The 12,932-nt window shown below is 29.6% G+C and overlaps 3 protein-coding genes across 6 annotated transcripts; 1 reads left to right on the plus strand and 2 right to left on the minus strand.

The window, feature by feature from the left end:
- The first annotated feature begins 275 nt into the window (after positions 1 to 275).
- On the plus strand, positions 276 to 4,657 carry LOC110734696 (protein FAR1-RELATED SEQUENCE 7-like). 4 transcript variants are annotated; one of them, XM_021914837.1, is made up of 7 exons: positions 276 to 710; positions 1,235 to 2,342; positions 2,587 to 3,589; positions 3,668 to 3,757; positions 3,833 to 3,916; positions 4,000 to 4,065; positions 4,152 to 4,657. In XM_021914837.1, the coding sequence occupies exons 1-7, from the start codon at positions 476 to 478 to the stop codon at positions 4,632 to 4,634; spliced, it is 3,069 nt and encodes a 1,022-aa protein (XP_021770529.1). In that variant the 5' UTR covers positions 276 to 475; the 3' UTR covers positions 4,635 to 4,657. The 4 variants fall into 4 exon arrangements, with proteins under 4 accessions (XP_021770529.1, XP_021770530.1, XP_021770532.1 ...); XM_021914838.1 differs by lacking the exon at positions 4,000 to 4,065; XM_021914840.1 differs by lacking the exon at positions 3,668 to 3,757.
- A 128-nt stretch (positions 4,658 to 4,785) lies between these two features.
- On the minus strand, positions 4,786 to 6,456 carry LOC110734697. The gene is made up of 6 exons (XM_021914842.1): positions 6,090 to 6,456; positions 5,843 to 6,002; positions 5,612 to 5,740; positions 5,393 to 5,536; positions 5,078 to 5,278; positions 4,786 to 4,978 (listed from the first exon to the last, which is right to left on the minus strand). Exons 1-6 carry the CDS (start codon positions 6,134 to 6,136, stop codon positions 4,865 to 4,867), a joined length of 795 nt encoding a protein of 264 aa, XP_021770534.1. The 5' UTR covers positions 6,137 to 6,456; the 3' UTR covers positions 4,786 to 4,864.
- Positions 6,457 to 9,808: 3,352 nt separating this feature from the next.
- On the minus strand, positions 9,809 to 11,947 carry LOC110734671 (biorientation of chromosomes in cell division protein 1-like 1). Its single transcript, XM_021914812.1, has 9 exons — positions 11,564 to 11,947; positions 11,370 to 11,462; positions 11,196 to 11,258; positions 10,955 to 11,035; positions 10,800 to 10,876; positions 10,669 to 10,722; positions 10,460 to 10,552; positions 10,248 to 10,340; positions 9,809 to 10,122 (listed from the first exon to the last, which is right to left on the minus strand). Exons 1-9 carry the CDS (start codon positions 11,602 to 11,604, stop codon positions 9,809 to 9,811), a joined length of 909 nt encoding a protein of 302 aa, XP_021770504.1. The 5' UTR covers positions 11,605 to 11,947.
- Between the last annotated feature and the right edge of the window lie 985 nt (positions 11,948 to 12,932).

Consider the following 12,932-nt stretch of genomic DNA (forward strand, 5'->3'; position numbering starts at 1 on the left):
TATATAGAAGTTCAAATTGTTTTCATTCATGACTTAAACCTAACTTAAGAAAAAAATTGAATATGAAACATAAATACTACAAAAATATAAACCTTAACTAAAATTTGTTAGAAAAAAATATGTGGGTCACCCAATTTGTAGTGGGGCAAGGCAGAAAATTGGAGGAAAATCAGAGCCGGTGTTGGTGGAAATTTGTAAAATGGTTACAATCATAAAGTCTATTAAGCCCTTGAAAAGAGTAATTACTGCATAATAAAACTGAAAATTTTACCCTACACCCTAGTGTAGGGTGTGTTCCCTACACCCCCCTATGCTACGTCGTTTTGTAGCTGGTATTGAGTTCTCATGTGCAGCTTCTTTCCTTTTGCGATTCTTTCCTTTTTTTTTTTTTTTTTTTTTCCTTTTTTTCTTTTTTTCTTTTCTTCCTCTTTTTTCCTTTTTCCTTTGATTCTTATTATTCAATTTATGTATATATATGATTTTAAACCCTATTTTTTCTCTCTCTTCAATTGATCAACCAACCTCCATTTTTGATCTACATTTTTCTCTCGCTAATTCATCTTCTTCATTTGATTTTTTGAACGAATTCGTTAATTGTTACCGATCATCAATGGCGAATTCTGCATCTGGAGATTGCGTTGATTTTGATCGCGATTGCGAGCGTGTGTTTCCTTCTGGACTTCGTTTCGTTGATTCGTTTGTGCAACAATGTGAGTAATTGTGATCATAATTTTTCAATTTTTAATTATCCCTAATTTGTTCTGTTATAATGCTCTGTTAATTTGAACTTAATTGATGTATTATTATTCACTTTCGATTTTTGAGTTTACTACTTTGATTACATTATGATGAACGTTTTTGGATTGTTGTACTTTGTATGAACATTTTGTTGCTTCATTTGTTGTTTCATTTGTTGTTTTCTCTGTGTTTTAGAATTGTGTGTTTTTGTCGTATATTTTGTAGATTATACTTTCAATTAATCGTTTATGTTTTCTTATTCATTGTTACTAATGTGTTTATGTTCAGTCTTAAAGTCATTTTTGATCATTTATTTTTACATTTTTATATCGATATTATGTGTAGTGGTAAATAATGAAAATATTGTTCAAAATATTATGTGCTGAAATTCTTTTTGCAATTGATCATGTGCTGTTTTGATATTGAACATTTTACTTATTTGTTATTGTTCATTCATGAAACTCTTTATGATCATTTATAATTGTATATTGTGCAGTGGAAAAAAATGATGATATTATGTATTTAGAAGCAGAACAGTCTGAATTAAAGGATAAAGAATTTAAATCTGAAGATGAAGCTTTCGAAGCGTATAATGAATATGCTTTTAGGAAAGGTTTTGGAATTCGAATTGGGAAGAGTAAGAGAAGAAGAGATGATTCTTTTTTGATGAAAAGATTTGTTTGTTGTAATGAGGGATTCAAAGATAATAAGTGTAAGAATAAAAGGATTTATGAGAAGTTGGATCATCGAACTGGTTGTTTAGCTTTTGTGCAGTTTCATATTGATCATTTAGGGGTCTATACATGTACAAGACATGAAATGGTTCATAATCATGCTATGATTCCTCCTGAAAAAAGGCATTTGATAAGGTCTCAAAGAGATGTGAATAAAGAGCAGCTTCTTTTCATTTCAACAATGAAATTGAGTGGAGTCAAAGTTACTGATTCTTTGAGGGTTCTAAAGAAGGAGGTTGGGGGATCTCCTAATCTTTGTTTTACTGCTTCTGATGCTTATAATGCATTGTCATCTGAAAAAGCTGCCCAAATTGAAGGATGTGATGGTAACCAATTGATTAAATATTTTGCCAAGAGACATGTGGATGAGACAGATTTTTATTATGATTTTGAACAAGATGATAGTGGTGCTTTAGTTAGTTTTTTTTGGCGTGATGGTAGGATGATGAGAGATTATCATTACTTTGGAGATTTGTTGGTTTTTGATACAACTTATAGAACTAATAAATATGGAATGATATGTGCTCCATTTGTTGGGATGAACCATCATGGTAACAATGTCATGTTTGGTATGGGTTTTATTCTTAATGAGCGCACCGAGTCTTTTGATTGGTTGTTTGATACATTTTTGCACTCAATGGGGAGGAAAAGTCCCATTACAATTATGACTGATCAAGCACAAGCGATTGCAGCGGGTATAAGAAACATTTTTCCTTCAACTGTTCATCATCGTTTATGTGTATGGCATCTTGAACAAAATTCTAAGAAACACATTGGAGCATTGAGAGCTTTGGAAGGCTTTACAGATTTGTTTGGATATCTTTTGAAGTATTGTGAAACTCCTGCTGAATTTGAATATTTCTGGAAAAGGTAAATTATTGTTTTTTATATTTATTTTTTATTTTTATTATGTGATATATTTGATTATTATGTGATATATATATGAACATTTAGTGTTTTACATATGATCATACAATTTACTTTGTTATGTATGTTATCATAATATTATTAGTGTCCATATTGTTTATGATCATTATTCTTTACACAAATGTACATATTTTAATTTATATTTTGTTCATTTTTAAATTAATATATGATCATTTCTGTTATACAGGATGTGTGATAAATACAAATGTGAAAATGATGATTGGTTATGTGATTTGTATAAAATAAAGGAAATGTGGTGTCCTGCTTATTCTAAGAAGTATTGGTCTGGTGGTATATTGTCTTCTCAACGTAGTGAAACTACTAATAAGTCAGTTTCACAACGTCTTAATAAGACTCAAGGTTTATGTGATTTTTATCATGTTTTTCTTGATGTCATTTCTGAGTGGAGAAGTAAGGAAGGTGCAAGAGATTACAATACTCTGAGGGGTAATAGGCACCTAGCTTTTGCTAATATTGGTATATTAGTTCATGCAAGATCATTGTACACTATTCAAGCTTATGTTCTTTTTGAAGAGGAGTTCATTAGGGGGACAGCTTATGATCATGTTGATAATGGTTTGCGTTTTCCAGAATATTCATATCTTCTTTGGAGGCCTGGGAAGGATATAATTAAGCATGAAGTTGTTTTTAATAAGGAAACACATGCAATTTGTTGCACATGCATGTACTTTAGTGAGACTGGTTTACTTTGTTCTCATTCTCTTCGAGTATATCATTTGCATTGTGTGCGTAATATTCCACAAGAGTATATAATGAAACGATGGACAAAGGCTGCCATGTGTAGTCATGGTATTGAAGAACCTACTTTGAGGACAAATGTTGTGGCTACTAGTGTTTGGAGGTCACAAACAATCAGAAAGTTTGTTAAGTTGATAACAAGTTGTCAGAATTCTTTGAATGCAAGGGCAGAGGTTGAGTGTTATTTCAATCTGTTAAAAGAAAAGGTTGAGAGCGTATCAGGTGTAATTGACTTTAGTGAACCTGTTAAAGAGGTTGAAATTGTTGATCTTGAGATCAAGAATCCTCCAAAAGCTAGGCCTAAAGGTGAGAGGAATGTAAGGCCTAAGAGTACCTTGGAGAAGCAGTGTAACAAGGCAAAGGGTAATTTCAAGAGGAAAAAGTCTCTGTACACTCCTTACAAAAGGGGTATAGGGCAAGCAGTTGTACAGGTATATGATCATTTCATATTTTCAAATTGATCATTTCAGTTTTCGTAAATGATCATTTATGTTTTTTTTTTTAAATAGGAACTTGATGAGAACGGTTGTGCTGTTACTTATGCTAATTCTATTAGTGATCCCATTGAATTGATTGTTTTGAGCAATAAACGGGCTCAGGTAAATTCAAATGTGCCAAAAAAAACATTTTATTTATATTTTATTAATATTGATTTTTATAATTTAAAAATATAGGTCGGCTTAAAATCAGCTGTTGTAGAAGAAATTCCTTCTAGTTCTAAGGAATCAAATCATAGTATTTCCAATGATTTTGATCAGGTATATGAACATTTATGATCTATATTATAATTTTTTTTATTTAATTTTTTATTTTTTATATTTTTTTTTTGGTTTTTTTGTAGGCTACTGGTGAAAGCTCTCTTTCATCTATCATATCTATTGATGTTGATATTTCATCTATTGCTAAGGTTTTTTTTTTTCCATATTTGTTTGTATAAGTGTTTGTAACTGATCATATACTGGTTTATTAATGATCAATTTAATTTTTTTAAAGGCGAAGGATTTAAATCTTGAAGGTGTTTCTGCTGTTCAACCTTGTTCTAATTTTGGTGCAAATGAAGGTGCTTCTGGTGTTAAAACTTACTCTCAAATTAATCCAAGAGTTCCAATTCATACTAGTGCGTCAACAAAATCTCATGTTGTTATTCAACCTACTGTTCCCAGGAATGTTCAAAATCAAACTCAGAATTGTTCAAACACCAATCCAGAAATGATCATATCCAACTCCAGGAATGTTCAATCAACAAATGTTCAAGTTATTTCTCCTACGGTTCAAATAAATGATCAAGGATTTCCTGTTCAGAATGTTCAAGTTACTCCTCCCACAGTTCAAAGAAATGATCAAGGTGCTCGTGTTCCAATTCTTCAATCAAGAAATGTTCAATTAGGTTCTAAAAAGATTTCTTCTAAATATGATAGGTTGTTAGCCTTTTTTGATACAAGTGTAGCTAAACGTTTGGCTAATAAAGATAAATAATTAGTATTCCAGAACTTTATAAACATTAGACTTTTTTGTAATGTTGATTTAATTACTATTTTGTAATTTTGAATTTTCGATCTATTATATAAAAAACTTTCATTCAAAGATTAAAATGAAATATCAATTACAATAATATTAAAATAAAATCCATAAGTCTACTTCTAAAAAAAAAAAATAGTCATATATAAGAAATGAACATATACATAGTTGTAAATGAACATTTGAAACTACAAAGTTGCAAATTTTCTAGCTTTCCTTCTATTTGCTCTTGATTCAGTGTTTTCTTCAAATAACATCAGTTCTGCTGTGTATTGGAGCCTTAGATTTCTAATTTGTTCCACCTGTTGAACAAAATGAATTGTCAAATTTTAATTAAACAATCTTTACTGTTTCATAAATGAATATTATATCTTAAATAATTGATCATTTATAACTCTTACATTGTTTGGTTTTAAATCACAAATCCAGCTCTCATTAGGATCAGCAGTGAAGGTTTCCATATGCTTCATAATGTAAACTCCACAGTTTGTATAGTCATTGTTGCTACGCCATTTCATCTTTTCCAAAACAACTGTGTAGTCTTCAATTCTTTTTGCATCTTGATATCCAAGGTGTTTCATGTACTCTGCCAATCCTTTTAACTGATAGAAAAAAGAGTAAAAATTGTTTAGAAGTTTGTATTGTGATGAAGACATGAACAATTAATAAAATATAATTGATCATGTAGTCAACTATAAATGAACATATTATCTCACCATCATTTTTGGTTGTTCTTCATATTTTGCTTGGACTGATACCTTTTTTGGTAGTTTTCTATTGTCAATTATATGAATTTTGTCTTCTATATGATTGACGCACAACAGAAAAAAATGTTGAGAAGTTGATACTGGGAAGAAGACCTGAACAAATTATATAATGTTATTGGACAATATATTGAAGGTAATTGAACATTTGTATTAAACAAGAATTAATACCTGTTTATATCCAACAATGCTGTCAATTTTATTCAACTTCAGTTCATTGTCAATTCTTTCTATGAAGGCATTAATTCTTGTCTTCATTGATGATCCTTCTTGACAAACTCTATTTGTGCACATAATGTGCTGTTGAAATACAAACAAACATATAGAAGTTAAATGAATTTTTAGCAATTATTTATCATAGGAAAATAGAATCAATAATATAAAAAAAGAAGAAAGACTAACATGAAGCACTGTTGAGAAATAAATCTTGTTTCTCGGCTTTTTATGATTAAGAAACCTTGCCCATCCATCTATGACACAATTTGTCACTTCAACATCATCTCCAAGAGTTTTCATTTCATTTCTATTGATGAGATTCAAGCCATCATAGTATAAGAGTGCACTGCATTATGAACATTTAATAATATGAATGTGAACATATTTTTATAAAAGATATTAAACCTTAAGTTTAATTAGTGTAAGTAATTACCTTTCATCTTTTCCACCAAGAGCAAAGTCTACTGCAATTTGGTTCATGGCTTTCTCATCTTTAAACAGATCCTTGTACTTGACCAAGTAAGGAGATCGGAAAGCAGGAGGAAGTGTTTTCTTTTCGCGTTTTGGTCTTGTTGTTCAATATAAAATATTGTTAAATTAAGAAAATTATGAGGAACATAAATGAACATTTGAGTGTATATAAATAAATTTGAAATTATACCTTTCAACCTTTTCCTTTTCAGTTTTTTTCTTCTTTTCTGCAATTGACTTTTTCTTATCATCATTCCTGGTCATATTACATAACACAAATGTACATTTAGGTATATGAAAATGTTCATTATTATTTTTGAACATTTACTTAATATAAATAATGTACCTTTTTGTGACTTTTGAGGATGAAGCAACAATCTTCTTGTTTTCACTGAAAAGTGAAACAATGTCAGTACATATTAATAAAATAAAAGCTTCTTATGTAACACCCTGAATCATTTTCAATTCATAAAATGAAAGATATTGATTTAACATAAACCTATTGATTTAACATAAACCACACATTCATATTACATATTCAACAAAATAATGTTCACACATACAATAGTTTGAGAAACACCAGTTTCAAGTTACAACACGATAGTAACATAAGTTAAATTGTTCCATCTAGATATTTTATCCTACACCATTACATAACCCTAATAGTAAGACATGTCTTCAGGATTTTACCCCTCCACTTTTTCATCATTTTTTGTTTTTTCAAAAACATCTTCCTTGTTTTGTTTTCCACCTCCAACTGTGTTTTTTGGATCATCACTTTTTTCACCACCATCTGACCTAGGGTCAGCATCAACCACTGAACCAGATCCTGCATCTAAGAAAAAATTTAATTAGATATAATATAATTTCTTTGTAAATGAACATTTGAGTATTTATAATTGAACATTATACCTGTTCTAGGCAATCCTTCATTATCTGACCTAGTGTCAGCATCAAGTTTTGAACCAGTTGCTGCGTCTAACAAAATAATACAATTAATAATGAATATTTCTTGTTTGTAAATGAACATTTTACACTTTTTAATTGAACATTATACCAGTTCTAGAAAATTCTTCAATTCTTTGTTCTGAAGCTGCTGAAGTTTTACCCACATCCTTTTCTCCAGCTGTATTATAAATCATCATTTTGGAGATACACTAAGTTAATAGTATTTACACATAATAATTAGAAATGAACATTTCTACTTAAGTTTATGTACATTATTATTAAATATATGAACATATTACCATTTGTTGAAATTATTGGTTGTTCAATTATATCACCAAGTGTTGAAAAGGTGGGCCCTGTTTCTGTTTAGGACAATTTAGACCACAAATTTAGAATTTTTCATATAAAAATTAGGATATATAGTCTCTTTTAGTTAGAATTTACCAATGGCTGGAGAAGGTGGAGTCAACCCCAAGCTGAAAGCTTTTCTGATGTCATATTCTTGTTCTTTTTCCTTTCCCTTTTTGGTTAATTTCTTCCCAGTCATTTGCTTCTCAGTTGTTTGCTTTTCAGACCCTTGCATCAGATTCTTCTCAGCTTGTGCAAGTGCATTTAGGAAATCCTCACTGCCAAAGAATTCTTCATCTTGGCTTAGAATTGATGGTTCCCTAGCTACCACCTTTCCTAAAACTTCATCAACTTTTTTCACCAAGTCATTTCCAGGGAAGATATCCTTTGCCTTCACCAATTTTGAAGAAAGCTTTGACAGGTTTGAACAAGTTGTTTTTACCAGGGAAACAAAATCATCCATAAAAACCTATATGAATGAATATTAAAAATTATGCAGTTGAACATTTCAGATTATACAAATGAACATTTATGTTAACAAAAGTGATCATTTTATAACCTTAGGACTTTCTTCAACTTCTGCAGCAATCCTTGGTAGAATTTTCCCTCTCCCAAATCCCAATTCTAATTCAATCTTCAACCTCTCAAGAACCATGTCTCTATTCCATGCAGATATGATAGGAATTGTTCTTGGAGGCCTTTTGTCTAACCTCTGAACTCTATCAAAATAGAACAACTACAAGAAAAAAGAAAACATGGAACAGAACATAAACAATAAAAAAAAGTGCATTTATTTAAATTTAAATGAACATCTTGTATCTAAGAATATACCATCAGAAATTGAAGAGGGCCTTTGTAGAACCCCTTGCCTTGCTGCTTTCTCCAATCAACATGACATTTGATAAGTGAGTCATATACAAACTGACACCAGTTCAAATTTTTTATGTTTTCTTTGTCCATCATAGAATAAAGAAATTTGAAATGGCATTGATTGTTTGATACACATTTCATCAAGCAGTTCACAGCCACTGCTAAAAAGTTAGTAATGAAATGTTCACTTGGTGGTCTGTTGTTGGTGAATTTATCATTTATGTATCCATTCACAATCTGCAAACAAAATGAACAAAACATTTATACTTTTGATCATTTAATGTATTTAAAATGAACATTTAAAACTGATCATACCTGACTCACTGATGGAGTTTTTCCTGACCATGATTTTCTCCATTTCTTCAGAAATTCTGCATACTCCTCACTAATTTTATCAGACTTTGGCTCAACAATTGGAATTTCTCCTGTAGGCAAGCCATAAACTACCCTAACATCCTCTACCTCAATTTCTATTTTTTCATTCTTTGGTAGTTCAAAATACTGGCTATTTTCTTCAAAACTTCCCAATAACCAGTTACAGAACTTTTGATCAAGTTGAGGTAAACTAATGTCAAGAAGTGATCCTAACCCTATATCAATAATTTGTTGTTTTTGGGTAGGTGTCATCTTTTTTATCCATGCAATGAACTTCACATGTCCTCCTCTCTTTGAAGATTTCTCTTCCTCAAATTCATCTTCCTGAATTTCCTCAACTTCATCAGTTTCTATTGCTTGAACCATTTCAGTTTTCATTTTCTTTTTTCTCCTACCTTCAATCTTTCCTTCATCATACAGTACCATCTTTTGCTCCTCCTTTTCAACCTTTGCCTTCACTGAATTCCCTTTCTTTGCCTGTTTCTTCCTTGGCTTTACTTCTTCCTCTTCCTCCTCTTCCTCCACCTCATAATCATCCTCACTGACAGGCTCTTCTTCTGCTCTATAAACTGACTCTTCACTATCATCATCACTGTCAGGATCTTGAGAGGGTTCATCTGATGGTACTTCTTGTATTTTTTTTCTCTTTCCAGCATTTCTCTTGGCAGGACTGACATCTGAAAATTAAATATATAATTTTGTTTAAGTATTGAAAATGTACAGTAAGCAAATGATAAAATGAACAAAATTGTTTTCTCAAATGATCATTCTATATATAGAAATTGAACATTTATAATATATCATTATATACCTGCTTTTCTTTTGCCAGCAACCTTAGAAGTTTTCTTCACTTCTAGAGTTTTCTTTTTCCCACCTATATATTGAAATTGAACATTAATGATATACCATCATAAATGATCATTCTATACATTAAGATTGAACATTTACCCTTTTTGCCTTGGTCTGGAGGATATTCAGCAGGAGCACCTGCCATTTTTTTTTATTGGAGTAGGTGCTGGAGGTGGTGCATCAGCTTCCTTTTGAATAGGAAAATTCCTTGTAGACATTCTTCTCTTCTGTCCTATTTTTGCGGTTTCTTTAGCAGGCTCAACATCCTTCTTCAGGCTTCCCTTTTTAGATTCATCTAACAGAACATCTATTGTTTTTTAAAAAATTTATGTTAGTATATTTGAAAGTGTAATATTTATTGTGTAACAGAAAAGTATTATGATTACCTTGGCTCCTTGTAATTCTACCACTTGGCACAACAACAAGGCTTTTGTTTTTGTTTTTCCTTGCAACCATTTTGTATCTTGTTTTCATTTTGGTTGACTGATCACTTTTTTGTGATGATGGAGCTGTCTCCTCACTAAGTTTTGTGGAAACTTTATCATCATCTTGATCTAGAAGATAAGTTTCATCCTCAATTTGAACAAAATCAGGTGCAATTTGTGCTGCATATGAAATGATCAAATATAAAAGATTAAATAAACATTATTAAATTGGATGACAAAAGTTTACTATATACAATATAAATGAACATTTCAGGTAATGAATATGTACATTTTCCACTATTTACCTTTCGGATCTGTTGTCTTTGTAGACTCATCTTCCACTGTTTTCTCTTTAGGGATTTTCTCCTTTTCAGGCTCTTTTTTTCCCTCTTGTCCTTCTATGAAAATTTAATTAGTTAATATTTATATATTTTTTTAATCTTATTGAACATTCAATATTATGTAGATCCAATATGAACATTTTATGTAATAAAAATGTACATTTATAAATTTTTACCTTCTACATTTGTTGTCTTTGGAAAGACATCTTCCACAGTTTTGTCTTTAGGGCTTTTCTCTTTTTCAGTCCCTTTTTTTCCTTCTTGTACTTCTATTAAAATTTATTTAGTTAAAATTTAATTTTTTTAATCTTATTGAATATTTAATATTATGCTTTTCCAATATGAACATTTTTTGTAATAAAAATGTACATTTTAAAATTTTTACCTTTTTCCACAGTTTTCTCTTCTATTGGCCCTTTTTCTTTCTTTTTTGCTTCACCTTCAAAAGTAATAGTATTGTTAAAATTGATATTTATGACTATTAAACAAAAATATTCAATAAATATGATCATTTACCTTTCCTGATTTCCTTGCTTGCCTTTTCCATTCTTTTGAGATTTCTCATAATTCTGATTGTCGATTCTTTGTACTTTCTGTAAATGTATGATATTAACTTTGAAATATATTCATTAATTGATTAAATTAATTCAATTATTTAAATTTAAACATACTTTGGGTTTCTCTCTATGTCTAAATGTATTTCTTGCATCTTGTCCTTTAATGTTGTTATTCTTGAATCATCTTTGGGTTTTCTGATATTTCATTAAAAATATGTTTGAATTTACAATTTTGATTAGTAAATAAAAAAATGAACATATAACTTATATTACTATTGGCCATGAGCAAACTTTTTTGTACTGATTTTCAAATGAACATATAGTCTATCTAAATTGAACATTTAAGTTTTCTTACTTTTGGCCAAGACTATTCTTTACTGGATTGCTTTGCACTTTTGGTTGAACTTCTTCTTGCTTGCTGAAATCAATATTAAGAAATACTTTAAATAAAAAATGCACATAAATTGTACATAAAATATACTGTTATAAAAATGAACATTTGTTTATATAAAATTGATCATTAGTATACCTTTCATCCCTGCTCTCTTTGTCAGTTGTGTTATGTGTAGCAGACACACTCTTAGTTGTTGCATTAGTAGCAGGAATGTTCTCACTTTGTTCACTTAAAAAAAACAGAATTATTTTATATAATATGATATTAAAGTATGAACTAATTTATACAATGAAGAAGATAATTAGTTATTTTGTATAAAGCTTTTATACCTTATTGTTTGATTTGTCTCTGGTGGTCTTGATTTTGACATAACAAATTTCACTCGAACCTTTTTTTTTTCACTAAAATTTTAAGAATTACCTAATAAGTTTGGTATATATATACAATGTACAATAATTGAATGTAAAAACAATTATTTTATACATATAAACTTACTTGTTTAAAGTGTATCTTTCATAACTATTACCATATTCATTTTGTTGTATAACCTTCTTTAGAGTTAATGGTTCAGATTTCCCATCTCTAAATTGAAGCAAGTGTATCACTCTAAATGGCACATCACTACATTATAAATTAATTACATGACATTAGTTTGAATGCATATCACTGAAATGATTATTATCATATTTATATATGTGCATGATGATTTAATGAAATGTATATTTGTTATTTAAATCTCAATGACTACTCAAATGAACAAATATACATATATGATCATAATTATATCTATAAATGAACATTATGAGTATCAAATATGATCATATACAATGATGTTTCAATGAAATGTACTTTTGTTTTTAAATCTCAATAAATACTCATATGAACAAATATAAATATATGATCATAACTATATCTATAAATGAACATTATGAGTATCAAATATGATCATATACAAATAACATATTAAACAAAGATAAAACCAATTTTATCAAATACAACTAGCATATTAGACATGAACATAATATATTCTGTAAATGACTAATTACCTTGGTAGTGGAGACATTGTTAAATCCGTACCAATTGACTTGTCAATATCTTTTAAAAGTTCCGGATCTACAATTGGATCATTTTGGCGGTTTTTTTTTCAATTTGTCTACTCTTGACTGAAGAGGTACATCATCATCATCGTCTCTGTTTTATTTAATAAATTGTTAATGTTTTAGTTATTTTCAGTAAAATCTTAGAACAATTACTACAATCGCAAAAAATTTTAACAAAAATTAGGTTTTACAAAAGTTAGGGTTCATACATTTCTTCAGAAATTTTCAACAAATTACTCGTCTGTGAAGTATTTTTCTCCAAAATCATACTACAATTGCAAAAAATTGAACAAAAATTAGGTTTCACACATAAAATCGCACTATAATTGTCATCGCAAGAATATGAACAAAATTACTTACTCTTTGGTAACATTTTGCTCTGATTTTCCAGTTTTATCTTCCATGTTCTTCTCTAAAGCGTTTTTTTTGCAAAATCACTCTACAATCACAAGGAAAAGAACCAAAATTATGCTTCATACAAAAATTGTACTAAAATCGTAATCAAATGAACAAAATTACTTACTCTTTATCAAAATGCTGCTGCGATTGTTTAATTTCATCTCGAATATCAGACATTTGAAGTAATTATGAAGTGTTT

Source organism: Chenopodium quinoa, unplaced genomic scaffold (genome assembly GCF_001683475.1).
Source record: "Chenopodium quinoa cultivar QQ74 unplaced genomic scaffold, ASM168347v1, whole genome shotgun sequence".
Classification (NCBI taxonomy): domain Eukaryota; kingdom Viridiplantae; phylum Streptophyta; class Magnoliopsida; order Caryophyllales; family Amaranthaceae; genus Chenopodium; species Chenopodium quinoa.

Coding starts and splice junctions, on each gene's coding strand:
- LOC110734696 (XM_021914837.1), top strand. CDS start 476: ATGATTTTAAACCCTATTTTTTCTCTCTCTTCAATTGATCAACCAACC. Junction 711..1,234: donor TGATTCGTTTGTGCAACAAT/GTGAGTAATTGT, acceptor TATATTGTGCAG/TGGAAAAAAATGATGATATT. Junction 3,917..3,999: donor TTTCCAATGATTTTGATCAG/GTATATGAACAT, acceptor GTTTTTTTGTAG/GCTACTGGTGAAAGCTCTCT.
- LOC110734697 (XM_021914842.1), bottom strand. CDS start 6,136: ATGAACCAAATTGCAGTAGACTTTGCTCTTGGTGGAAAAGATGAAAG. Junction 5,537..5,611: donor GCATTGTTGGATATAAACAG/GTATTAATTCTT, acceptor TAATTTGTTCAG/GTCTTCTTCCCAGTATCAAC. Junction 4,979..5,077: donor GTGATTTAAAACCAAACAAT/GTAAGAGTTATA, acceptor TTTGTTCAACAG/GTGGAACAAATTAGAAATCT.
- LOC110734671 (XM_021914812.1), bottom strand. CDS start 11,604: ATGTCAAAATCAAGACCACCAGAGACAAATCAAACAATAAG. Junction 11,036..11,195: donor AAGAATAGTCTTGGCCAAAA/GTAAGAAAACTT, acceptor ATGAAATATCAG/AAAACCCAAAGATGATTCAA. Junction 10,341..10,459: donor AAAGACAACAAATGTAGAAG/GTAAAAATTTAT, acceptor AAATTTTCATAG/AAGGACAAGAGGGAAAAAAA.